This window comes from Miscanthus floridulus, chromosome 8 (genome assembly GCF_019320115.1).
Source record: "Miscanthus floridulus cultivar M001 chromosome 8, ASM1932011v1, whole genome shotgun sequence".
In the NCBI taxonomy this organism is placed as follows: domain Eukaryota; kingdom Viridiplantae; phylum Streptophyta; class Magnoliopsida; order Poales; family Poaceae; genus Miscanthus; species Miscanthus floridulus.
The window spans coordinates 13,795,180-13,820,787 of record NC_089587.1 but is presented as its reverse complement, the minus strand read 5'-3'; the positions used below and the strand labels follow the sequence as shown (position 1 = coordinate 13,820,787).

The 25,608-nt window shown below is 39.0% G+C and overlaps 1 protein-coding gene across 2 annotated transcripts; it reads left to right on the top strand.

Moving 5' to 3' along the window:
- The first annotated feature begins 284 nt into the window (after window positions 1-284).
- LOC136475782 (BEACH domain-containing protein B-like) lies at window positions 285-25,608 on the top strand. Of its 2 annotated transcripts, XM_066473373.1 has the most exons (40): window positions 286-715; window positions 1,344-1,407; window positions 1,884-2,088; window positions 2,724-2,897; window positions 3,095-3,412; window positions 5,052-5,274; window positions 6,331-6,384; window positions 7,064-7,504; window positions 8,031-8,328; window positions 8,437-8,883; window positions 8,965-9,123; window positions 9,252-9,401; window positions 10,262-10,417; window positions 10,552-10,593; window positions 10,696-11,040; window positions 11,192-11,365; window positions 11,871-12,031; window positions 12,485-12,794; window positions 12,886-13,291; window positions 13,373-13,694; window positions 13,895-14,083; window positions 14,428-14,692; window positions 14,809-14,997; window positions 15,066-15,287; window positions 15,372-15,548; window positions 15,633-15,730; window positions 18,316-18,771; window positions 18,853-19,063; window positions 19,305-19,526; window positions 19,621-20,091; window positions 20,185-20,487; window positions 20,580-21,032; window positions 21,122-21,168; window positions 21,275-21,368; window positions 21,575-21,781; window positions 22,482-22,607; window positions 22,711-23,079; window positions 23,163-23,394; window positions 23,920-24,671; window positions 25,127-25,608. In XM_066473373.1, exons 1-39 carry the CDS (start codon window positions 555-557, stop codon window positions 24,615-24,617), a joined length of 9,639 nt encoding a protein of 3,212 aa, XP_066329470.1. In that variant the 5' UTR covers window positions 286-554; the 3' UTR covers window positions 24,618-24,671; window positions 25,127-25,608. The 2 variants fall into 2 exon arrangements, with proteins under 2 accessions (XP_066329471.1, XP_066329470.1); XM_066473374.1 differs by lacking the exons at window positions 23,163-23,394; window positions 23,920-24,671; window positions 25,127-25,608 and having other exon boundaries at window positions 285-715; window positions 22,492-22,607; window positions 22,711-22,848.

The window sequence follows — 25,608 nt, the reverse complement described above, 5'->3', positions numbered from 1 at the left end:
CTCTCACAACAAACTAGCACCGACCAATCCAAACCAACCCATAAACCAACCAGCAGGCCGATTGATCAGTGGCACCACCCGCCCGCAACAGCCGGGTCAACTCTGCATTCCGACGAGAGATTATAGGGCACCAAAGAGGAAAAGAAGTCTGCCGGCCCAGCCCATCGTAACGGGATTTTATCACAAAAGCCCCTAGTAAACAGTATGATTATTTTGTAATTTTCTCCCTGAACTTCTCCCCTACTGAGAAACAACCCCACCGGACCATTGCTTCCCTTCCTTCCAGATCCCCTCGCACTCCTCGATCTGACTGTTAAAAAAAAAACTCGCTCGCTGGAAGAAAACCGGCCGGAACATTTTATCCTGTTGCAATTCCCCTCACGCGATCTCGCCGTCTCCACTTCTGTCACTACCTTGGGATCGGGTTGGGCTGGATTGGATTCGAACCGAATCCTGCGGGCTCGCCTCGCGCTGTCGCGTCGTCGTCGTCGTCTTCGCCGCGGCGGTGATGCGCTGTTGCCACTGCCGCTGCTGCTAGCGCCGGATCGGGGGCGATGAACATCGTCAAGGGCGTCGCCGATCTCCTCCGCAAGTCGGCGCCCGCCTCGCCGGGGGCCGGCGCCGGCGGGGGCGGCGGAGGAGGAGACCAAGGAGGCGTCGGGTCCCCCTCCCCGGACAGGGTCGCCGCCCCGCCGTCCCCAAGGGTCCGCTTCAGGTAACCCACACGTGCCTCGTTTGCCGTGGGCAATGCGACTTGCTTGTTTCAACCCTGGTGTTGGTCGCCGCTATTTGTTAGCGCGCGAGCCAGTGAGTTCGAGCTCGCTGTTGCATTTTCTACTTCGCTTCCGTGCTTTGCACCACCTTTTAGCTGTCGTTGGTGATTGTTGAAGCATCGTGGTGTTAACTCGTGCTGATGGATAGCTGCAATGGAATGGAATTAGATGAATATGTTGAATGCTAACTGGTTAAGCTGTAGACCAGTGAGACAAATCAGACAATTTAACTCGTCATACTTTTCTATGCCAGTGTGCGTGACAGTTGGATGATGAAGGGTAAAAATATCCTTTCTAGCATGTTATGGAGGGTGCGTTGAATCAGGCAATCCTATGGCCGAGTGGGTTACTCTGGCTGGCTATGCCTATGCTCACCAATTACAAGCTAATGTTTTGGAGGTTTTGGATTTGAGATAAATAACTAAGTTCTGTCGATACGTTTTGTGTCCATGTTTTTGCCCCTAAGGTTACATCATGGTGAACTGGAGTTTCAGTGCTCCTTGTATTGTTACAACACAATCTGATATGCTTATGTCTCTTCTCTCTCAATCGTGTGTTTTGTGATTCCAGTGACAGTGGTGAGGAAGGAGTCCTTAATGCACTTTGGCAGAAGTATGAGAGTGGCATTGACAAGGTACCTGGCTGACAATGTTGGTTTGCCTTCACAGACCTTTCCTTGGATTATATCGGATGTAATTGAAGAATCATTTGACTAATCAGTACTTATTGCATCGCATGCATCCTAGCATTAAAACTTTCAGCAGACATGGTCCTGATTTCAGTGTAACACTTATGACAACTAGTCAATGTATTCTGTCCTATCTTTCAACAATTCCCATAAGATAACTTGGTTGACTGAGTAATTTGACTAGCTTGCTCACCTGGTATCCTGTATGAGGACAGGAGGAAAAAGAATCCAAGACCGTGAATAGTATTAATTTGTCTTTAGACCATATAGTTAAGTTTAAGGATGGAAGTATAAGGATTTTTCACTTTTAGCATAAACATAGATACACTTGAAGTTACTAAGCTTCTGTGGCATTTTTATGGGAAGTACTTCTTTTCAAAGTGATCATGTTTCCTCATTTCATTGTTAACAATTTCATATAGGCTGAAAAGAAGAAGTCCCTGCAAACATTTGTCATGCATTTTATAAAAGCATTTAAAGATTGGGAGCCAGGCCATATTGAGCAATCAGTCGATCATGAATCATTATCAGATGATACAGTTTTAGGATGCTCTACTGGTCATCCTTCTGAGGTCATCCTTATTCTCATTCAAGAGATTTCTCAAATAACTTCATCTATCACTGAAAGTAAGTGGATCTATCGAACAAAAAGTAGTTCTCGTTTCAACATTTCTTATATTATATCATACAACTTTTGAGGTCTGTACTTGACACTACAGCTGTACCTTTTCAAGCTGCCATTCATAAGTCTGTCAGGACCTCTTTTCATATTGTTCTAAGAAAGGCGCATAACATTTCCCCCAAAACTTTAGATATCATTAACTTTGGCAGCAATTTTATCCAGTAACTACATCAGTGTTATATACTCATACATTTAAAAATTAGATGTGTGCTTTTGGTGATGTTTGTGAATTCCCTCAAGCTGGCAGAACTTATATGAAGGGCTCTGTAAATCAGATAAATGCTGGCTTGTTTTTGCTGAATATAGCACAGCCTTGTAATTTTCTGTAACCTTGGTTTTTGTATGTCTAATTACCATCCTGGCTGTTGATGTAGTCTAAATTTCTAAGGCACTAACATGCCAGTAAATAAACTTATCCAACTCTGGGTCTTTTTTTTGTTGATGATGAATCTATTCCTTCTGGTGAGGAGACACATCCTGGCATTCTGCTGAATTATTGATATTGGTTTAATAGCAGCTGCATTATTTGATGTGGCAACTAAAATGATAAATTTGGATCTTGTTTTTCCTGCATTGTTAGGCAGCAGCTGTCCAGAATCCTCCGCTAACATTTCGGAGTTATTGGGTGACCTGGGATTAAACACAGAAGGTTTGACAATTTTGGAGTGCTTGACAATTCTTACGCGCTCAGTGCATAACTGTAAAGTATTTAGTTATTATGGAGGCGTGCAGAAGGTCACTGCTCTTTTGAAAGGTACACTCTCTTTACTTGGCTATAAGTATTACTACTTCTAGATTTATTTCATTTCCTACTTCTAGATTCATTTAATATCCTTTTTATTTTATTTCTTTGATAACAATTTCACTTTGTAGCAGAAGACTATGATAACTGATATATGTTTACTTTTGCTGTGGATATTGTCCTAACTGATGTTTCTCTCGTATATTCAGCCGCAGTTGTAAAGCTGAAGACCTTGACCAGCTTGCTTGCTGCAGATGAAGAACTGTCAAATAAAACTGTAGAGAACGTGAGAACGATGCAAAAGGTTCTTGTGTACATTGTTACAATAATTTCAAACTTCATGGATCTGGAACCAAGTACAACAAGGATTTCACAGTTTATACTAAACAGCTCCAGGCATACCCTATCAAGCAACTATTTGGCCACAGTTGCTCCAAATACTTCCAAAAACATGGTTTCTGATAGAAATTGGCAGAAAAAGGCCATTGTTTCAGTTATGGAAGCTGGTGGTGTCAATTGGTTAGTAGGTAAAGTTATCTTCTCAGTGTTGGTATATGACACTATCATTGTAACACTTACTCGTTATTGTTGAGTAACTCTTAAAGCATGGTATGAGTCTAGTTTGCTCAGTTGTCTAGTGATAGTTTCAAGTGCATTACATAATTTCTAGAAACGTACTCCCTCCGGTTCTTTTATCAGGTGTACTAGGATTTGGAGAAGTCTTTAAAGGTGTACTTTGACTACAAATTTCTTCAATAATAATATATTATCAACTGCTAAAAAACCAATCTCGTTTGTCGTGTTACAATATCATTGTCACGTCCGTGGGGGAGTAACCTGATGGGGTAGCTGTGGGAGCTCGCTGGCCGTTCGGTGTTGAGGTAAGCAGCAGGGAGATGAGGAAACAGAGAAGGGAGATGAGAATGGGAATTGGCTGTAATTGCTTGTTTATTCCTTGATCACCACTTATTATAAAGGATTTACAAGCATAATCCTCTCCTAAATTCTTGCTTGCCTGAATTATGCCTTCCTGATTGATCCCTGGGACCACCTAATTAGCCCTTGTTACGGCGCCTGTAACTATTCCTGACCATAAGAATCATGTTGATGCAATTTTTGTACGGTACCCATGCATACAATTTGATTAACCGTTAGTCAACTTCGGTGAAGTTTAACTTCTCCAAATTCAGTATGCCCTATAAAAAGAAACAGAAATTTGAGGAATGAAATATCATAGGAAAGATGACAATTACATGTAGTTCCACTATGAAGCTAAGAGCGTGATAGAGAGTACTACACGGGATGCATGGTGCCAAGACTCTTGAATATAATCTGGGATCAAATAGTCTTAACCATGGGTTTGCTGGTGTGATTAAATTTTGTTTTGGTAAAAAGAACTGAGCCACTTGAGTGCCAACCCTGAATGTAGATGACTAATCTGAAAAAACTAGGACCTTTTCTACATTATATTTATTTTCTGTGCAGGAGGGTGAATCTGAATCACCTCTGTTTCATTTCCCAATCGGCTCAAAACCTGTACTGTGTTGCCTAGTCCATCATTTGTGTTCCTTTTACATTTGCCTAGCTACTAAAAGTTGGTTTGTTAATAAAACTTGTCAGGAGTAGATTTGTTTGTTCAGAGGTATTTCCCTCTATTTTGTCACCATATTTTTTTTTGGAGGTCAGATAGAGTAAGATGAGGAGAGAATAAGATGTACCTTGCCATCACCAGCAGCACTGGGTCTTCTCTTTGTTTATTTAAACAAAGAATGTTCTATGTACTATGTTATGCATTTATAGATATCTAAGTTGTACTGAAGACGTTGGTATATGTAATAAAAGGCAAGACTGTTTCTGATAACAAACACAATATATCTGTGAAGCCGCTAATAAACGTGTCAGTATGTCTTATTGAACTTCTTAATTCTTAATGAAACGACACACAACTCTCCTGCGTAGTTCAAGAAAAAAACCCTCTTAATTAAATGTTGTAGTAAATAGATTCAGAGTAGTTTTCCATACCAAGGTATAGCATGTTTTTTCTATATGCTTCAGTTGGCAGAGCATTCAAGGAAATTGTTCCAATGAATTGTCCTCTTGTTATATCATCTAACCACATTTTTACATCATCGTTATCTTACACATCTGTTTTTTTTCTTCTTGCAGAACTCCTAAGGGTTATTCGAAGATTGAATTTGAAAGAGCAGTGGACTGACTTGTCACTCCACTTTATAACTCTGTACTCTCTGAGATCAACTATATCTGAAAATACTCGTGCACAAAATCATTTCAGAAGTATAGGGGGACTGGAGGTTCTATTAGATGGACTGGGACTGCCATCAAGCAAATTTTCAGTCTCAAAGCAGTCTTTTGTTCCCAGTGATGAAAGGTATGTGTTTCATTAGTGGCAAAACCAGACCTTTGATGTAGTAGGTTCTGAAGTTTGGAACAGAGAGCTGTAATTACATCTGAAGAAAAAAACTAAATAAGATATACTTATCTACACGAATGTATCTATCTCAAGGATTATAATGTCATCCCTCAAGTTGGTGGAAGATTTACCCGTCCAGTGCCTCCTTAGGAGAAAGGTTTTAGGAACTTTTATGATCTAGTTTAGTTTGTCCTAAAAGCTTAAGGGTTTGGATCCAAATTCCCCTTTCTAAACAGTGCCCTAGGAGGTATTTTAGTTCTGTCCCTTTGTTCACTGCATTCACATTGTTCTGGTTACAGTTTCATTTTTCCATTTTCATTCATTTTGCTGTTCTGCCAGACATCATGATTGATTCTCTATGATTGATACATAATTACACATTCCATCTCTTCTCTACTGCTGTCATTTGACTGCTACTTCATCAGTCAGGACTCAGGACAGGATAACATTTTGTAATCTACAAGATTGCCAAAATGTACTTTGAACACTAACTTAGTTTGACATGTGTATATATTTAGTACTCCCTCCGTTCCAAATTATAAGACATTTTGGCTTTTCTAGATACATTGCTTTATGTATCTAGACATAGTGTATATCTAAGTGCATAGCAAAATCTATGTATCTAGAAAAGCCAAAATATCTTATAATTTGGAATGGAGGGAGTACTTATTTGGGAAAATATGCAGATATCATTTTCACATATCCAATCTGAATATCCATAAGAAAAGCAGCACTATTTTTGACCGCACATTCCTTATAGTTACTTGTTTTTATTGAAGGGAGTATCTTAGAGTAAGACACCTCCATTTCCTCTTTGATTTAATGACTATAACTTGACAATGATAATGATGACAGTATCTGGCAAGCTAACTATTGCAGGTGTTCAATAGGAGGCTTTTACCATTATAAGTTGATGGTGCACTGTAAAAAGAATCTGTCAGAGTTTACCAGCTAAATATACCAGATCCTATCTGTTTTGTTCTTTGATCATATATAGCATCCTTTTGCTTGCAGGAGTGGCATTCTCCAGCTCCAGATACTATCTTTGGAAATTCTGAGGGAAGCAGTGTATCCTTTTCCATCATTTTTAAGTGCTGAAATTAGTGCAGTTGGTTATAGTAGTTTGTTATTTTTTTATTCTGGCATTTTGGAGCTATGATAGATGATCTACTCTGACATCCTGTATGACAAAAGAGCTTCATTGGATCATGGGTTAGAGAGTTTTTTCTCTTGTAAAAAAATCGGTTGCATTGGCTGATTAGTCATTGACAAGTAGGTAAACAGTCAGGTGTGAGGTAGCGCCTTGAAATATTACACTACATGACGGTTAATCATCCGTGTTCATTTACTATTAGGCAACATCTTTCTGATTAATCTTCTGTCTTGTCTGGTTTACACTTTAATAGTCTATAATGCTGCTGAATGAATGCTCATATGCACTATGTGTTTCATATAGAAACTATATAATGAAAGGTTTGATTGATGATGAATTATATATCTTTCTATAATAGTGATTAGTAAGTGTTCAGGACTATATGATCGTGTAACTTTCAATTAAATATGATTAGTTGGCCACATAACAATTAAATATTTGCCAATACCATCCTGTCTGACAAGTGTATACTGATAGGGCTAAATTTTACTTTTGATGTCACTATTTTGTTCAGAACTTCGTTTATTGTCAGAAAATTGTTGCCATATACTGTTTCATGATTTGTCTTTCTTGTGTCCTTGACTGTTGATTCAGCTTTGGTAATGTCAATAATCTGCAATTCTTGTGTGAAAACGGGCGGATACATAAATTTGCAAACAGTATCTGTTGGTCTGCATTTATGCTTCAGGAGTTTCATCAGCAAAAATTTCTTAATGCTCAGGCCATCCTGAAAGCTGATAAAGAAAGCACTGGCCCTTCACCAACATTGGAATCTTTCTCGAATCCTGTAGATATTTTTGATACATCAGAATGGAATGAGTATTCTGTAAAATTAAGCAGAGCGCTTTGTTCATTTCTTCTTCTTCCCAAGGAGATCAAATACTGCCCTGCTCCAACCGATGTTACCCAAATTTCACTATCCATCTCATTGGCATACTGGGAGCAATGTGCAAGGTGGATTATAAAGGTTCTTTCAACAGTTTTCCCGTGCATCAAAGCTTGTGCTACTGAAACTGAATTGCCTAACCATATAAGGTCAATTCCTTCTCCTTTTGTTTGAATATGTCACTTTGTTGACTAGATGCATCTCTAACCTACCCTAACAACTTGCTTGGGAAAATGGCTTTGTTGTTATTGATAAGCTATTGTTCTTTACACTCATTATGTCTAATCTATCAAGATAGTGTTTATTGGGTTTAATATAAGATATTTTCCATGCTAAGATGCATTGGTCAAACATCAAATCAAGGAAAATGAATATACTCAGTGGAATGCTCAACGAGTGTCAATTTAAATATCCTTCTAGATAATTTCCACCATTTGAGCCATCTTTCAAATAGTTTCTGGTTTTTTATTATCTGCTTTCTAATCTTTTTCACCTTTCCTAATTGTTCACTGTTCTGGCTATCATATTCTTTTTTTTTGGGACAAGGTAACATCAGTCTCTATGTGAAATATTCTTTTTAGGTCTTTGCATGCTGAACATGTAGTATTTTAATGGGACCATTTTGTTACTAAATTTCTTTCGCTGATATTTTCTTTTTGTTGACAAATGCTCCAGGATTTTAGCAAATACCATGCAGCATTACATGCTTTGCACGTTTAGGAAGGTTCTCATTTCAGCACCAGCTCTACTTAAATCTTTTCGAGAGGAGGGTCTCTGGGATCTGATATTTTCAGAGAATTTTTTCTACTTTGGATCATCTTTGGACTACATTCAACAGAATGATCAACTTATTGATGCTCCCAAATCAATCGATTCCAAAAGCTTCAATGAAACTGATGTCAACGTTCTTCAAGCAGAAGCTATTTCCTTCTTGGAGTTTGCTGCAACACTCAATGAAAACTCAAATAACTTGGTATCCCAATTTTTCCCAGCTTTAGCTAAGATGTTACTCCTATTATGATAATTTGAACAGTGCCATTTTTTTTTGTTTGCCTCTAAAATTGCCTTGATTTGTTTGTAGCCAGAATGCTTAGCATTGGTAGGTGCACTTGAACATTGTACCTATGATCCTGGATTGGCTGGTGCTATTGTTAAGAGCTTTCACGTGATCCTACAACTTGCAACCGAACAAACTCTAGCTTCTTTCAAGTCAATCGATGTGCTCACTAGAGTCCTGAAGGTTGCATGCCTTCAAGCACAAGAAATAAGGAAGCTGTCCCAAGATGACTTAAATCAAAATGGTTTTCAATCCAGAAATGCTCAAATGACTTATTCAGATGAGAGAATTAAGAACACTGGTACATTTGTGAAACTGGCTTTCAACCTTTTCAAGGAGTATGCCACAATATCTGACATCGGAAGGATAGCAGTTTTACACAATGCTAATTGCATCGAGTGTTTATTTGATTTGTTCCAAGAAGAATACCTCAGGAAACACATATTGGAGCAAGTACTTGCCTTATTTAGGGTAAGTCGTATTCACCCTCTTTCCTTTTATTGTTCTTTATACTAATGTCTGACTCTTAAACCTCTCCTTTCTTACAATCAGTTACCTTCGTCATCAGCACAAGACCACGCAGCAAGGATGCAACTATGCTCCAAATATCTCGAGACTTTCACTCACGCAAAAGAAAAGGAAAAGGGTTTTGCAGAATTGTTGATTGATCTATTAGTCAATATGAGAGAGATCATAATGATAGATCGTGTGGTATGTTTTTTGTTCTCTTGTAAAGATGGATTTGCACATGGTACTTACATATTTTTGGTATTTCTCTTCTCATCATAATCCACATTGTCCCTGACAGTTTTTTTTTTTTACTATTATACTTTTGGCAGTATTATCAAAATCTGTTTCGCGATGGGGAGTGCTTCTTGCATATAGTCTCTTTGCTGAATGGAACTTTTGATGAAGCAGTTGGGGAGCAATTGGTCCTTAATGTCCTTCAGACACTGACTGCTTTACTTGCTGAAAATAATGAGTCAAAGGTAATAAAATATTTGGCTATAGTTCATGCATGTGTTACATAAACTGTACTAAGCAAGTACTTTGAAGGCTGCTGCTACCATTTTGGTTGTTCCTGGATAAGCATCTGTATCTTGTTTTTGGATCTCCTCCTGGGTTACCATTGGCAACTTAATCCCTGCAGTGCTGCATACCAGCAGCATTAGGTGCTGCACCAGCACCGTTTGCACGTTGGTGCTATTCACTTGGTACTTAAGCTGGCACGGACACTTGGTAAAGTTCATAGGCCTACACGCATGGCACAACACTAGGTGGAAATTAGACTATTGGATAGGTCTAGTTATGGTCTTATGGGTGTGCACACAGCCCACCCAACCCACCTGTTCCACCCAACCAAAATCATGAAACAAACTGATGCATGGATTGGATAAAAAAGGGTTGGAAACTAATTAGACTCATGGGTCACCTCACTGCGCTGCCATCCCTGCATTTGTTGGCCTCTGTGATGTTTCTCTTCTTTCCTCCTTGCGACACAGTTTGCAGCTCCTATTCCCAGTGGGCAGATGCATACATAGGAAGGATGGCTGAAACTGAACTGGTTCAGTGTTCACTCCTTGACGACCATAGGGCCTGTTCGAAACAGCCGGCTGTAGCTGCGGCTGCTGCTGCAGCAGCACAAGGAAGACTGCTGTGCAGTTGTTCATTTGCAGCCGCAGCGGTAAGTAGTAGAAGCAAACAGGCCAGCACATACAAGCAAGCACCCCCCTGAGCTGGATTTTTTTTTTACAAGGGGGTAGTTAGTCTAAATATTGGTCTCTCCAGCTCTTTACTTGTGCTGTTATTTGCTTGATGTGATTTTAAAATTCTGGTTTGCCTTATCCAGGCTGCCTTCAGATTGCTGGTCGGTGCAGGTTATCAAACACTGCAAAGCTTGCTATTGGACTTTTGTAAGTGGATTCCAAGTCCTAAACTCCTGGATGCCCTACTTGACATGCTTGTTGATGGGACATTTGACATGAATGAAAAAACAACAATAAAGGTGAGGAATGCCATGTTTTTGGAACTAACGGAATCCTTGTATATATACTTGATTTGCATCACTAAATTGTACCCCCTTCTATTACATTCTGCTACCTGATATTTGTTACCTGATTCTGCTATCCTTTTCATCAGAATGAAGATGTGATTATGCTATTACTAAATGTTCTGCAAAAGGTACGTCTGTCCCTCCCTACTTCCCTCTGTGTTTGCGTGCGCGCATGCGCTGTGTTGATACTTATATGAGTATATGTAACATTGGTGATTTTCAATTGGCAGAGCAGCACTTCACTCCAGCATTATGGGCTTATGGTCTTGCAGCAGTTGCTCAAGGGGTCCATTACAAATAGAACTTCTTGTTTCAGAGCAGGGTTGCTTAGTTTCCTTCTTGATTGGTTTAAAGTTGAGGAAGGGGATGATATTGTAATAAAAATTGCAGAAATAATTCAGATCATTGGTGGACACAGTATTTGTGGAAAGGATATTCGAAAAATTTTTGCCCTCCTTCGCGACGAGGAGATTATTGCAAAGCAGAAGCACAGTTCATTGCTTTTGACAAGTGTTAGTCACATGCTCAAGGAAAAGGGGCCTGAAGCTTTCTTTGAGTTTAGTGGTCATGACTCTGTGAGTATGTTGATCTTAATGTACTATAAGCCGTTTTGGTAGTATTTTATTTCTGCTAATTTTAGAAGGATCATTTTTTCATCATATCTTTGTGTCTTATTTTGCTTTCCTTTGTATGATTCCTGAATCCTGATACTTTTATCCCTGACAGGGCATTGAAATTAAGTCACCAGTTCAATGGCCTTACAATAAAGGTTTATCTTTCTGTTGCTGGCTAAGGGTGGAAAGTTTCCCTGAGAAGGGTCTGATGGGCCTTTTCTCTTTCTTCACTGAAAATGGAAAAGGATGTTTAGCTATGCTTGGGAAAAATACTCTAATCTATGAGGTAACTCCTGCCTCCTGCCTACATTCACTTTTTTATTAAATTTTGTCAGTGCTCCTTTTCTTTCATCAACTAAATTTATCCTCATAAAAAAAATTCTTACGTAAGTGAAACAAATTTTAATCCAAGCAGCTAGAGGATTAATTTGATAGCCAGCTGGCAAGTGGCAATGAAATTCGGTGAAATTCAACACAATGCCTCGCTTATATTCTCATGACAGTCCTGTAAAAATGAATGCTGGTTGCACCTGAGATTAATAAATTTCTGACACAAACATGACTATGTTAGTGCTTCTGTTAGATGCTATGCTGCCTATTGATTAATCCTAGTTATTTAGCTGTGTTACCAATATGAGCTTCAGATTTCCAGCTCACAAGGACCTTTCTTTGCCATGGTTGCACATCTATGTATATATGGCATAAATTCGCTGCATGACTTGAATTGTGAAGTAAATAGAAACTTGATTTTGGTATTAACATATGTCAAATTACCTCCACATGCTTTGCAGTCTGTCAGTCCAAAGCATCAGTGTGTTTTGTTATCTCTAAGCCTCCCTACAAAGCAGTGGAAATTCCTTTGTGTTACTCATACAATTGGGAGAACCTTCTCTGGAGGGAGTCAACTGAGATGCTATGTAGATGGCGATCTAGTATCAAGTGAAAAGTGCAGGTATGTCAAATCCTCACGTCTTTGCTGCATGATTTGCATTTTGTGAGTCAATTTTATTCAATCATCAGATCTAAGTACTTACAATAATCTTCAAATACTTTCTTATTCACTAATCACAATAGCTGTTGTGTTTCTTAGTACATGGGGGTGTTCGGTATCTCCTGGAGGAAGATTAGACATTAACAACTTGGACTAATAACAGTAGTTTGCTCAAAACACCACATTTGAGATAGTATTCTGCCACTAACAGTGTCAAGATTGTAATCTCTATTAGTTCTCGCATGGTCGTAGAAGAATGGTATTACTGCTAAGGCGCTCAAACATTCAACGAAAAGACTAAAAAGTGCAGGGCATAATTGCATAAAAATTAGCTGTTGCATATCTTATATACTCATTTGGCTTTTATGATATCTATTTTTCAATAGTATCTTATCTTTCTTTTGCTACTTGCAGGTATGCAAAAGTAAATGAAATAATGACTCGCTGTAGTGTTGGTACAGAATTGATGCCCATCGGTGAAGAACCTTCTTCTCTTGGTTTTGAGAGCACTTTTGCTTTTACTGGTCAAATGGGCCCTGTTTACGCATTTTCCGATGCTCTCTCCCCTGAACAAATAAGGGGCATTTATAACCTAGGACCAAGTTACATGTACTCTTTCCTTGGTGATCAGAATTTGCTTACAAATGATGACTCACGGTACAAGGGAATACTTGATGCAAAGGATGGCATTTCATCGAAAATGATTTTTGGCTTGAATGCACAGGTTTGAGCCGGCCTCCAAGCATGATGTTCTATCTTTTTCAAGACAATGCTGGAATTATATAATTGAATACTTATCCTTTTCTTCTCTGCAGGCTAGTAACAATCGGACTTTGTTTAATGTATCATTTGCACTGGATGGTCTTGACAAGAGTAAGTTTGAGGCAACCACCATGGGTGGAACAAAGTTATGCTCTCGGCGCCTGCTGCAAGAAATAATCTATTGTGTTGGTGGCGTATCTGTATTTTTCCCTCTTCTGATCCACTTTGATGATGCTGTGGTTCAGAATGGAGAGTCTGCCGCCAGAGATCAATGTGCTGGTCAAGTTATTGAGCTTGTTGCATCTGTTCTAGATGGAAATATAGCAAATCAGCAACAGATGCATCTTCTTTCTGGATTCTCTATCTTAGGGTTCCTGTTCCAATCTGTTTCACCGCAGCTGCTAAATTCCAAGACTCTTTCAGCATTGAAATACATGTTTACTGTTTTGAAGACCTCTAGTGAGCTCTCTCTCCCTCTCCCTCTCTCATCTTCCTACTTGTTTGGAAGAGGTTATATCAGTAGCTTATCTGCTTTTTCAGGCATGTCAGAGATTCTATTGAGAGATGCTCTTTCACAGTTTTACTTGAATCCACATATCTGGGCATATGCAAGCTATCAAGTACAGAGAGAACTTTATTTGTTTCTGATACAATATTTTGAAGCTGATGGGAGATTTTTACCAGTATTATGTGCGCTCCCTAGGATCATTGATGTCGTAAGACAGTTCTACTCAGAAAAGCCAGATCCAAGGTCCTCTAAGCCTTTGCTGGTAAGCAAAAAGGTGACTGGGGAGAGACCAAGCATGGAAGAAATTCGCAAGATCCGACTTCTCCTGTTGAGTCTGGCAGAAATGAGCTTAAAGTAAATTACTTGCAACTGTTCGTCAAAGATACTCATTATCTTATGTGTTTTCTCTCCATAAGCAGTCCTAAATTTCTGTCCTTTTCATTTTCATTGTTGCGCTATACACAATTCTGAATCTTTTTTCCTTGATTTGCATATGCTAATATTTTCATTCATATTATTTTGGACTTAATTGGTGATGTGATTATCTGTTTCAGGCTAAAGGTTTCTCAACATGATATCAGAGCTCTTGTTTCCTTTCTTGAAAGAAGTCAAGATGTTGCATGTATTGAGGATATACTTCATATGATTATCCGTGCCCTTTCACACAACTCGCTTCTACCATCTTTCTTGGAGCAAGTAAATTCACTTGGTGGTTGTTACATTTTCATAAATCTTCTTAAGAGGTAATTTTCTTTGATTTACTTACAGATTATTAAGTAAAAGCAAGCAAAGCTTTCACACTGTATAGTGTGAAATGAATCTACATCAATTCTCATGTTGACAGGGAGCTTTTGCTATCGTCGTTACTCATTAGGATTTATTAAATTGCAGCTCTTCTGGACTTTAAAAAAAACTGAACTTTCTCCAACTGGTCAACAATATTTTTCCTTTACTTCATGTCATCCTTTTTGTGATACCATTCATGCCAATAGATGCAAATGCAGTTTTTTTATGTCTGTTTTCTTTCTGTATCGTACTTTTCAGTTTATATATGAAGATGCGAATATTTACATCATTTGTTTGCCAGGGAATTTGAGCCAATCCGCCTATTGGGCCTTCAGCTTCTTGGAAAGCTTTTGGTTGGAGTTCCATCTGAGAAAAGAGGACCAAAAATTTTTGGCCTCCCTGTAGGACGACCTAGATCCATTGCTGAAGATATAAGGAAAGGGACAACAGCAGCATCTCAACTGTTTTTCTTTTCAATACCTGATAGACTTTTCAAATTTCCACTTTCAGATCATTTATGTGCTAGTCTTTTTGATGTTCTTCTTGGTGGAGCCAGTCCTAAGCAGGTAATCATCAAATTTCATACCAAGTGTAATACTATGGTATTTATCCTCTTATCTCTGACTTCCAGTGTTAACTAATGCCCACAATAAAGCAACTAATGCTTATATTTTCTGTCTAGGTTTTACAGAAACGTTCACAATCTGATGCTTTAAAAGATAGGAGCATGGCTCCTTTCTTTGTCCCTCAGATTCTGGTTTGCATTTTTAAATATATTCAATCTTGTCAAGATGCTTCAGCGCGTACAAAGATTTTAAGTGATCTTCTTGATTTGCTGGATTCAAACCCTGCAAATGTTGAATCCCTTATGGTACTTTCTAATACTATTTCAGTGATTAGAAATCAGTTTTATATTGCTCATAAAAATGATCCTGTCAGGAGTATGGTTGGAGCTCTTGGCTTGAAACATCTGCGAAGCTTGATGTACTTAGGAACTACAAATCGAATTCTGTAGCCAAGGCTGACGGTTTGGAGACCAATGAGCTGATTCTTGTGAGGAACATGTATTCATTGGTCCTCTCCTATTGCATATTCTCTGTGAAAGGTGGCTGGCATCAGCTTGAAGATACAACAAATTTCCTTCTACTGAAAATTGAGCAGGTTGAGATTCTGTCATTGCAATTTCGTAACTTTTTCAATTTGTTGACACTTCAGATTGCTTAATTGATAATGCCTAATTTACAGGGTCAGTTGCCAAATTCCTCCCTGCTACGAGACATTTTTGAAGATCTCATTGGAAGCCTTCTTGAGACATCTTCTGAAGAAAGTGTTTTCAATTCTCAGCCATTCCGTGATAATATCTTGTATCTTTTGAATCTTAGTCATGAACTCTTTGTTGACCAAATTGGAATTAAACTCTTGGTATGTCTGAGTGATACTTTGTACCAAACTGATTTTTTTCCAGCTGTGGTCCTCATTCACTCATCCTACCCTTCTCTTTTGCAGTTTCCTTCACCTGACATGTCTGCACAATTGTCATCTGATGACATCAACTCGGCAGTTCTAGAAATTACGAATACTGAGGGCAATGGCCTACTTACAAGGTAATATGACGGTTCTGTAGCCACACACAAATTGCTACTTCTGATCAAAATATCTAGGTTTGCCCTAAGTCAATCTTTTTTGAACTTTGACCACTAGTATCTAAAATTTTATATGGATTGTTTTTTTTCTCTCTCGAACATGCAGCATATCTTTATGAATTAGAGAGAAAAAAGGGAGGGACTCTCATACAAAGCAATCTCTCCACCTCACTTAGGAGATAAGAGCAGGTTGCAAGATGAAACAAAAGAGGGATCACCCTAAAAACGAATAAGAAACGACCAAAAGATGGATTGACATCCTTTTTTCTTCTCGAACTACACAGGATAGCTGCGCGTCATTTCATTAAGGTAGAAAAAAGAGTACATGAGTCCAGAAGGACCCAAACCCGAGTACAGGAACAGCACATACACCAACACCCCAGGAATTAGATTACAGACGCGCCACAGGCGAAAAGAAAATTGACCAGCGACCTCAGGACTTAAGATCCAAGGGCCAGCAACCTGGGCAGGAGCTCTTGGAGCTTGGATATCACTGCTGAGCACCAGAGCCACCCTCCATGCTTACTGCCCTAAGCACAGCCTGAATACTCATCCTCATATTCTCAAACACACAATCATTTCGGTGTTTCGAGACCTCACACGCCACCAAGATTATCAAGGAATTGAGGCCCTTACACATTTATTTTTGGCACTGCTGTGATTAAATTCCTCCACCATCCAGAGAAATGACTCACTGAAGGTTCAGGTGCCAACTGCATTATGCCCAGGTGCTGAAAAATCAAGGCCCAGACTTGGCAAGAAAATAAACAGCCAACTAGAAGATGATTAATCATCTCCTCGGCTTGTCACAGAAGGGGCAAACCTCCAGGTGGGGCAGACCCCGTTTTGCTAGGCGGTCAGCCATCCACCACCGATTATGTACCACCAGCCAGATGAAGAATTTGCAACACAAGGGAGGGAGGGGGGGGGGGGGGGGGGGGGGGGGTAACTTTTCCATATTCTTATCCATGGGCTGAACTTGATGGTTCCTACGAAGAAGGCTGTATAAGCAGACTTGCTTCTAGGAGCCCGACGGAGTCAACTTCCACTTATACTGGTCTGGCACATCCTGTTGCAAGGCTATGCCATCCACCAAATCCCAAAATTGAAGATATTCAACCAATACCTGTACTGTAAGAGCCCCTTTTATGTCGTCGACCCATCTTCTATTTTGGAGTGCTTGGGCTATGGTCCACCTCTTGGTTGTTTGTTTCGAAACTGTTTTGAACAGATTGGGGGCCACCTCTGCTATGGTATGGCCATCCAACCAACGATCTGTCCATAACAGTATTTTCTTCCCATTGCCTACTATGGCATCCACAGCAACATTAAAAAGGGCCTGGTCATTTCGTGGGACTTGGATTGGGAGGCCAGCCCATGGCCTTGAAGGGTTTGTCTTTTGTGCCCACAACCAACGGATTCTTAGTGCCTAGCCAAAAAGTTCAAGATTATGAATTCCAAGTCCTCCAGATTCAAGAGGCTGCTGTACCCTTTCCCATGCGACCAAGCAATTGCCTCCATTTGCCTGCTCTTGCCCCTTCCAGAGGAACCCCGCCTCTTTAATACATAACTCGTTTAACTTAAGATAATATGTTTTTATAGATATTGGTAGTCAGTTAAAAAGGTTTGATTTACAAGAAATGTAGATGCACCTATTTGTGATCAGAGGAAATATCAAGGAAAATACTATGAAACATATTTCTAACAGTTAGTCTGTATGCTTGAATTCTTCTAAATAAGGCATTAAAATATCAAATTGCTTGAAATCATGTGCCAAAAACATGTCTTGGTGTGTCCAGATTATTGCTCTTTACTTTTTGAGAAAATCCTGTTTGTGCCCCTGAATGACTCCCACTTTGCAATCTGCTACTGCATCGTTCCGTGCTATGCCATCGTTTTCTATAATGAATCCCTTTCATACCTTCAGAGTTAGTTTAACCATCAAGTAGAGGTTTGAAAGGCCATTTTGCTCCTCTTCATGTTCCCAGGAATAAGATATTGAAATATCTGCTGTGGTGGGGCCCTGATTTATCTTTAGCATTAAATAGTAGAAGGTTGGTTGGAAGGCAACCAATAAGTGGAGACCATTGAATTTCTCAAATAAAAACTATGAATGTGTGGCATGGACACATGATGGCCATTTTACACTACTTCACTTTTTAAATTGATGGGATGGCATGGAGTGAATTGGTTTGGCAAAATGACTCGGTAGAGCAAGTTCTGCAGTGGCATTGAGATTTTTTTTTTCAGCCAGTTGCATCATGTATTAAACATTGCAGCAAACGACTTGGTTGCATCATGTACTTAGGATAGTTCAGTGTAGATGAATGACACCAAACTTCATGCACTTTCTGAAGTTAACACACTGATTTGCTTTTTATTTGAGGTTGGCTGTGTTAGTTGAATTAGTTTGATATTACCTTGCTGGCCTGTTAACTCATTGTTATATTGTTTTCACTGACTTGGTTTGTGGGCCATATATAGTAGTACTTATGAGCATTTTGTATTTATACCAATAGTAAATATTTCAATTTGCATTTTTGCAGTCTTCCTTGGAGTAATACATTGTTTATTGATGGAGAAAAGTTGAGCGATGACTGGTGGAGCTTTTTTGACAAGATATGGACGCTTCTGTGCTATTTGAATGGCAAAGGACAAACCAGATTAACACCAAAAGGTTCAAATACAGCTGGCCCATCTATCGGGCAAAGGGCCCGCGGATTGGTAGAATCCCTCAATATCCCGGCTGCAGAAATGGCTGCTGTAGTTGTAACGGGAGGCATCAGTAGCGCATTGGGTGGAAAGACTAACAAAATTGCTGACAAAGCTATGATGCTAAGAGGGGAGAGATTTCCAAGAATTATCTTCCACCTCATCATTATGTATCTCTGCAAAGCTGGCTTAGAAAACGCATCCAAGTGTGTTCAGCAATTTATATCACTGCTCCCTAATCTTATCTCTGAAGATGATCTGTGCAAAAACAGACTGCATTTTTTGATTTGGTAGGATTTGTACTCTTTAGTTATATATAATCATTCGCTTGATGATGGTTAATTTGACAGTTTAGTAACTTATTGCTGCAGGTCCTTACTAAGGGTAAGATCCCAGTATGGGCAACTTGATGATGGTGCGCGTTTCCATGTTATGTCCCACTTGATTCTTGAAACTGTGATATATGGAAAGTCTATGCTTGCAACTAGTATGGTAGGCAGAGATGATTCTACTGAAGCAAACAGCAACAAAGAGGCTGGGTTCATTCTTAATCTTGTACAGAAGGACCGGGTTCTCGCTGCGGTTTGTCCCTGTCTTCACGTTTAGTTCTATGCAGAAACTATTTTTTGTTTCTCAGAAATTTCTGAAGCATCTAACAGATTTAATAGCATGCATTGTTGCTTTGCTCTCAGCTGTGCTTTGTTTTTTTTTTTAGCTGGAGGGAGAACTTTCAGTGGGCCCCTGAAGTCAATTTTTTTTGTTCAGTTTGCAATTGATTCTGAAACAAAGCTTGTTCTGACATGATCACTTTTCTGCTACCCAGGCTACTGATGAGATAAAGTACATGAAGGATGCAATGGTTGATCGCATGAAGCTGCTCCAGGAACTCCATTCTAAACTTGATGAGCGCTCAATTCAAGACGTTGAACAACTGCAGAGTTTTGAGGATGATATACAGTTTGCCAAGACTGCTGCTATAGCTGCGGACGACGGTAGAAAAGCAGCTTTCCAGCTAGCATTTGACGAGGATCAGCAAATTGTTGCAGTAAGTCATGACTAGCCTCATTTTTATGGTTTTACCAAACATAATGTTTAGTAATTTAATATTCCATATATAAACTGATGTATGTTTCATACAGGACAAGTGGATTCATATTCTCCGTGCTCTGAGTGATGAGAGGGGGCCATGGTCTGCTGCTCCTTTTCCAAATAATATTGTGACTTACTGGAAACTTGACAAAACCGAAGATAAATGGCGGCGCCGACTGAAGCTCAAGCGGAACTATAAGTTTGATGAGTGCCTTTGTCAGCCATCATCCATCAAATCTAGTAACGAGAATGCTGCCCCAACTGTTGACCCATCTGCTAATGCCAAGATAACAGAAAAAATGAAGCACTTATTTTTGAAAGGAGTGCGCGGAATTACAGGGGACATAAGTTCTGAATCATGTGAGGATAGCAACGACATGAGTGATCCTCCCCAGAATGTCCCGCCAGAGAACCACCCTGTTAGTGATACTACTGATTCTGCAGATTCCTCAGATTATCCTGCTATTGTTCAAAATAGAAAAGAAAGTTCATCAACCAGTAATGATAATGATTATATTGAGGTAAGCAGGTTCATTGTGTAGTTGCAGAATGTCTGGATGGGTATTTGTTGTTCTTCCCTCACTCAATTTCTTTATTTCTTTCTCATTTCCCAGGTGCTATCATCAGTTCACTGTGTTCTTGTAACCCCCAAAAGAAAACTAGCTGGGCAATTGACTATCACACGAAATGCCCTTCATTTTTCTTTTGAATTTCTAGTTGAAGGGACTGGAGGATCATCTGTTTTCGACAGATTTCAAGATAAAAAAGATTCAGACTCCAAGAATGAGATGGGAGGTTTGGAAAAAGTGAAGGGCAATCTCGATGGAGGACGAGGCAATGCTGCTGAATCTAGTGACACTCAAATTAAAAATCAATCTGGTAAAATCAAACACCATAGAAGGTGGAAAATAACTAGGGTATGTCTGCTTTTTCTATCTCGGAGTTTGTGCGATCTTGTGTTGGCTTGTCACAAATTTGAGTATTTGACTAATTTTTTTCTTGTTGACAGATAAAGGCAGTTCATTGGACACGTTACCTGCTACAATATACTGCCACAGAGATATTCTTTGATGATGCAAATGCACCAGTATTTCTTAATTTTTCCTCCCAAAATGATGCTAAAAGTGTTGGATCTCTCTTAGTTTCCCTGAGGAATGATGCTTTGTTCCCCAAAGGAACTACCAGAGACAAGAATAGTTTAATTTCCTTTGTTGACAGAAAGGTTGCCCTTGAAATGGCTGAGAGTGCTAGGGAAAGTTGGAGAAGAAGAGAAATAAGCAACTTTGAGTATCTTATGATTCTCAACACTCTTGCTGGACGATCTTACAACGATTTAACTCAATATCCTATATTTCCTTGGATATTGGCTGACTACTCTTCAGAAAAGCTTGATTTCAACAAATCATCTACATTCAGGGACCTGTCAAAACCAGTAGGTGCCTTGGATGCAAAGCGCTTTAAGGTAGGATCAATTCCTATGGAGCTCTCAGTCTCTCACTTCTGGTTAATCTGCTTTCTGACAATTTTGAATAAACTATATGTAATATGCAGGCTTTTGAAGATAGATATCTTAATTTTGTTGATCCGGATATACCAAGGTTTGATCATTCTTTCGTTGTATTCCTTCAAACATTTCTCGTGTGCACCATCTTACCCTGATACCCACTAAGCAATTCTTTCTGTTTTTCCTTTTTTTTCTGGCAGTTTTTACTATGGATCCCACTACTCTAGCATGGGAATTGTTCTTTATTACCTTCTAAGGCTTGAGCCTTTTACTGCGCTGCACCGCAATCTTCAGGTTCTTTCATTATTCTTGTCTCCCTGCCCTGTCCTGCCTTCATGTGTTCTTTTTGCTGTTGTTCTTAAATCTTTGCTAGCTTATTTTTTTCTTATAAACTGAAAGAGTAGGATTTGAAATTTGTTGTTTTTCTATGATAGCATGTTTTTTTATCATCAGAGTTCTGAAAACACCAACTAATATGTTGTTTTACATGTTGCTTACAGGGTGGTAAGTTTGACCATGCAGATCGTCTATTTCAGAGCATTGAAAGCACATACAGGAACTGCCTATCAAATACAAGTGATGTCAAAGAGCTTATACCTGAATTCTTTTACATGCCTGAGTTTCTTGAGAATTCAAATTCATATCACCTTGGCATAAAGCAGGATGGTGAACCATTAGGTGATGTTGGTCTCCCTCCATGGGCAAAGGTTATCCATTATTTTGTTTGTGTTAGTATTATTATTTTGCTGAATAATACTGATAATATTCAATTGGCTCTAGTTCATGGAACAATCCAGTACTGGACTTATAGCTTTATTCATATTCTGCTCATGCAAAATTATTCAGTTTTTGTTCCTGATAGTTCTTTAGTGATGTCTTCATCTAGCTACATCACCACATTCAGCTGTAAGAACTCTGTTTCAAAAAGAATTTTAAGTAATGAACTTTTCTTAGTGTGCAATGATTTTGCATGATATTTCAGGTGGAATATGAATGTAGAAAATCTTATACTGCATCAAATCAGATAGTATTATGCATCCTACTGTGTTACCGTCCTCCATTTTAGCAAAATGTTTAAATAATGAACGGTAGTAACATTGCATCTTATGCCTTCTATCTTATCCATTTAATTTGCTAGTGGAAGAATTTTTATGTTTGCATTGGATACGTTCAACTTAAACGTGGTGCAATCTCGGTATTCAACAACCACCAGGGTGCTAATATTTTATCACAAAATTATATAATTGTAAAAGTTGTAGAAATACACGATTGGGAAATTATTCAAGGAGATGCTATCATCCAAAGATACAAAAGTTTGGGCTTGCGCTTACCATGGCCACCAGCCCTTGCATCATATCATTCTAATGAAACATGTCTCATCGTTTAATTTTTGTGTGACACATTTAGGGTTCCCCAGAAGAATTTATTCATATCAGTCGAGAAGCCCTTGAAAGTGAATATGTAAGCTCTAATTTACATCATTGGATTGATCTCATATTTGGTTACAAGCAGCGTGGCAAGCCTGCAGTTGAGGTACGTATATCATATTTTGTTAAAAACTCATCACCCATGGGTCGATGGTTTCTCAGTGCTCAAACTTAACCATTTCTAAATTTCTATCTGTTATTTGGAGCAGGCAGCAAACATATTTTATTATTTGACATATGAGGGTGCAGTTGATTTGGAGAACATGGATGATATGTTACAAAAGTCCGCTATTGAGGACCAAATTGCAAATTTTGGACAGACACCAATTCAATTTTTTCGGAAGAAACACCCAAGGAGAGGTCCTCCTATACCAATTGTGCATCCACTATATTTTGCACCACAATCAATAACAGTGACTTCTGTTGTCCTGACCACAATCACCCCTTCATCTGTATTATTCATTGGCTTGTTGGACTCAAACATTGTTTTGATGAATGAGGGGCTCGTACTCTCCGTAAAGCTTTGGCTAACAACACAGTTGCAGTCTGGTGGAAACTTCACATTTTCTGGATCACTGGTATCTTTCTAATTGCAAATATCTCTGAGGTGGCATTGTTTTGTTTCATTTACTTCCTTTCACTTTTTATTCTTTTCTTGCAGGAACCTTTCTTCGGAATTGGTTCTGATGTTATTTCTCCGAGGAAAATTGGCACTTCTTTGGCTGAAAATGTTGAGTTTGGAAGACAATGCTTAGCAGCTGTTCAAATTCATGGTGACAATTACTTAATTTTATGTGGTAATTGGGAGAATAGTTTCCAAATCATTTCTCTAAGTGATGGAAAAATTGTGCAGAGCATCCGTCAGCATAAAGATGTAGTTAGTTGTGTGGCAGGTAACATTTCTTCATTAAACTCCTAGAAGCTCCAGATTTAAGGAGTTGTTAACATAACTATTTTGTGCTGAGAGTTAGCAATGCTTCAATGGGAATATTATGCAGGGATGCAAGTGTTATAATTACTTCGGGTCATTGAGTCGACCCCAAAACTTTCTCAAATGAACTAGATTGGCACTTCACGTAATTTGAGTGAGGGGAGAAATGAACTAGAATGGCATTTGACCATAATTAGATAGTTGACCCAAAAAAACACCATTGGGTATCCACTTGCATCCTATTATGGGGATACATTACAAATATGGCTTGCAGACCTGTTGATTTATCTTATCCAATGTTTCTCACTTTTTTCACTGTTAGGAAACCAAGTATACTGAATATAACTTCTAAACTTGTGAACTAAATCATACTTGCATCTAGCACTAGAGTGCTCTACAATTCCTGTAGCTTCTTAGTCAATATTGCTTAGATATTATAATGTTGCTTAGTCAATATTACTATATCTGGCAACATAATTTTGTGCAGTTTCGTCTGATGGAAGTGTGATTGCAACTGGAAGCTATGACACAACTGTTATGATCTGGTATGCATTCCGAGGGAGATCAAATGACAAAAGATCTAGGAATGCAAATTATGACCTATCAACTAAGGATCATGTCATCATTGAAAGCCCTTCCCATATCTTATGTGGCCATGATGATATTATCACATGCTTATTTGTCAGCACGGAATTAGACATTGTTATCAGTGGGTCAAAGGACGGGACTTGTATGTTCCATACACTGCGTGAGGGGACATATGTTCGATCCATTCGACATCCGTCAGGTGCTGGTTTGTCAAAACTGGTAACATCACAGCATGGTAGGTTAGTGATATACTCTGATAGTGACCTTTCATTGCATATGTATTCCATAAATGGAAAGCATATTGCTTCTTCGGAATCCAATAGCCGTCTCAATTGCATGGAGCTAAGTTGCTGTGGAGAGTTTATGGTATGTGCTGGTGATCATGGCCAAATTGTTCTGCGCTCTATGCATTCTCTTGATGTTGTTTGGAGGTATGAGGGAGCTGGGAAAACAATAACTTCCTTAGTTGTAACTCCTGAGGAGTGCTTCTTGGCGGGAACAAAGGATGGTAGCTTGATTGTTTTTTCAATAGAAAACCCTTTGCTTCGTAAAAACGCCATGCAATGGCACAAGGCAAAACCTTCCATTGGTGGTTAGTGGTATATAGATGAAAACAGTACCAGAACTTCTTGCTGCATGTTTCAAATAGAGGTGAGTCATGTTCTCCTCTCCATTTGTTTTGTAGCTCTCCAATTTTGTATAGTGTTCATCGTGCATTTTTAGTTCTTATGAGTACTTTAGTAAGACAATGCTTAGCTAGTTCAAACTAGTACAGTTTTTATTGGAGAGATACAATTACTGTAGGTGGGTCGTCATTTTCCCCAAATGTAGGTATCATATATAAACAATGCACTGTTCTGACCTTTGACTGTATTCAAATCCAGTGACTTGTGAAATGCTTAACTACCAGATATGGCATACAAGTTTGGTTTCCGCAATGTTTACCAATTTCGCTGTGTGTATTGCTATCATACTATCTAATGCATTGATGTTTGTGGCCAAGAGCTTTGTTGTGGTGTGCATCGACGTCTGTGGCTGTGGTTCAACTTCTTCTTTTCTTTTTTTTTTGGCTAGGAATATTGATGAGTCTTTATAAAATTCTGCAGGTTATCTACCGGCAATAATTGTAAAAGAGAAGATTCTATAACTCCTGTATAAATGTACATATGGCATCAGATTGAGTTTAGCATTCTGAAGAAGGCGTGTGCCGATCACAATCAAGAGGATATTTCTTCTAACTGCAAAACACATACTATGGAAACTAAAGGTTTATGTTCCATGTTCAAGACAAGAGCAAGGGCATAGGACCTTCATATGATACTCTTGAGATTTGTAGGGTGGTAGCTAGTTGGTAACGGGGGTGCATTTGGGTGTAATATAACCTTTTTTGTGGGGCATTCTTGCTAGATAAGAGCGAGCCACAGTTTTCCCAGATAGAATTTTTAGGTAAATAGGTTGTCACTGACCTATAACTAATAATCTGAACATTGTAAATGGAACTGATGGGGGTTCATAATAGAAGGCGTGCAGCTTTGGAAAAGAGATAATCGTAAATCTTGTGAGCCGTCTGAATTTGTCACTGAAAAGC

What these genes read in the sequence shown, in the direction of transcription:
- LOC136475782 (XM_066473373.1), top strand. Translation starts at nt 555, where the DNA reads ATGAACATCGTCAAGGGCGTCGCCGATCTCCTCCGCAAGTCGGCGCCC. An exon ending in ATGAGAGTGGCATTGACAAG is followed by an intron (nt 1,408 to 1,883) that starts GTACCTGGCTGA and finishes AATTTCATATAG; the next exon opens with GCTGAAAAGAAGAAGTCCCT. An exon ending in TACTGTTTTGAAGACCTCTA is followed by an intron (nt 13,292 to 13,372) that starts GTGAGCTCTCTC and finishes CTGCTTTTTCAG; the next exon opens with GCATGTCAGAGATTCTATTG.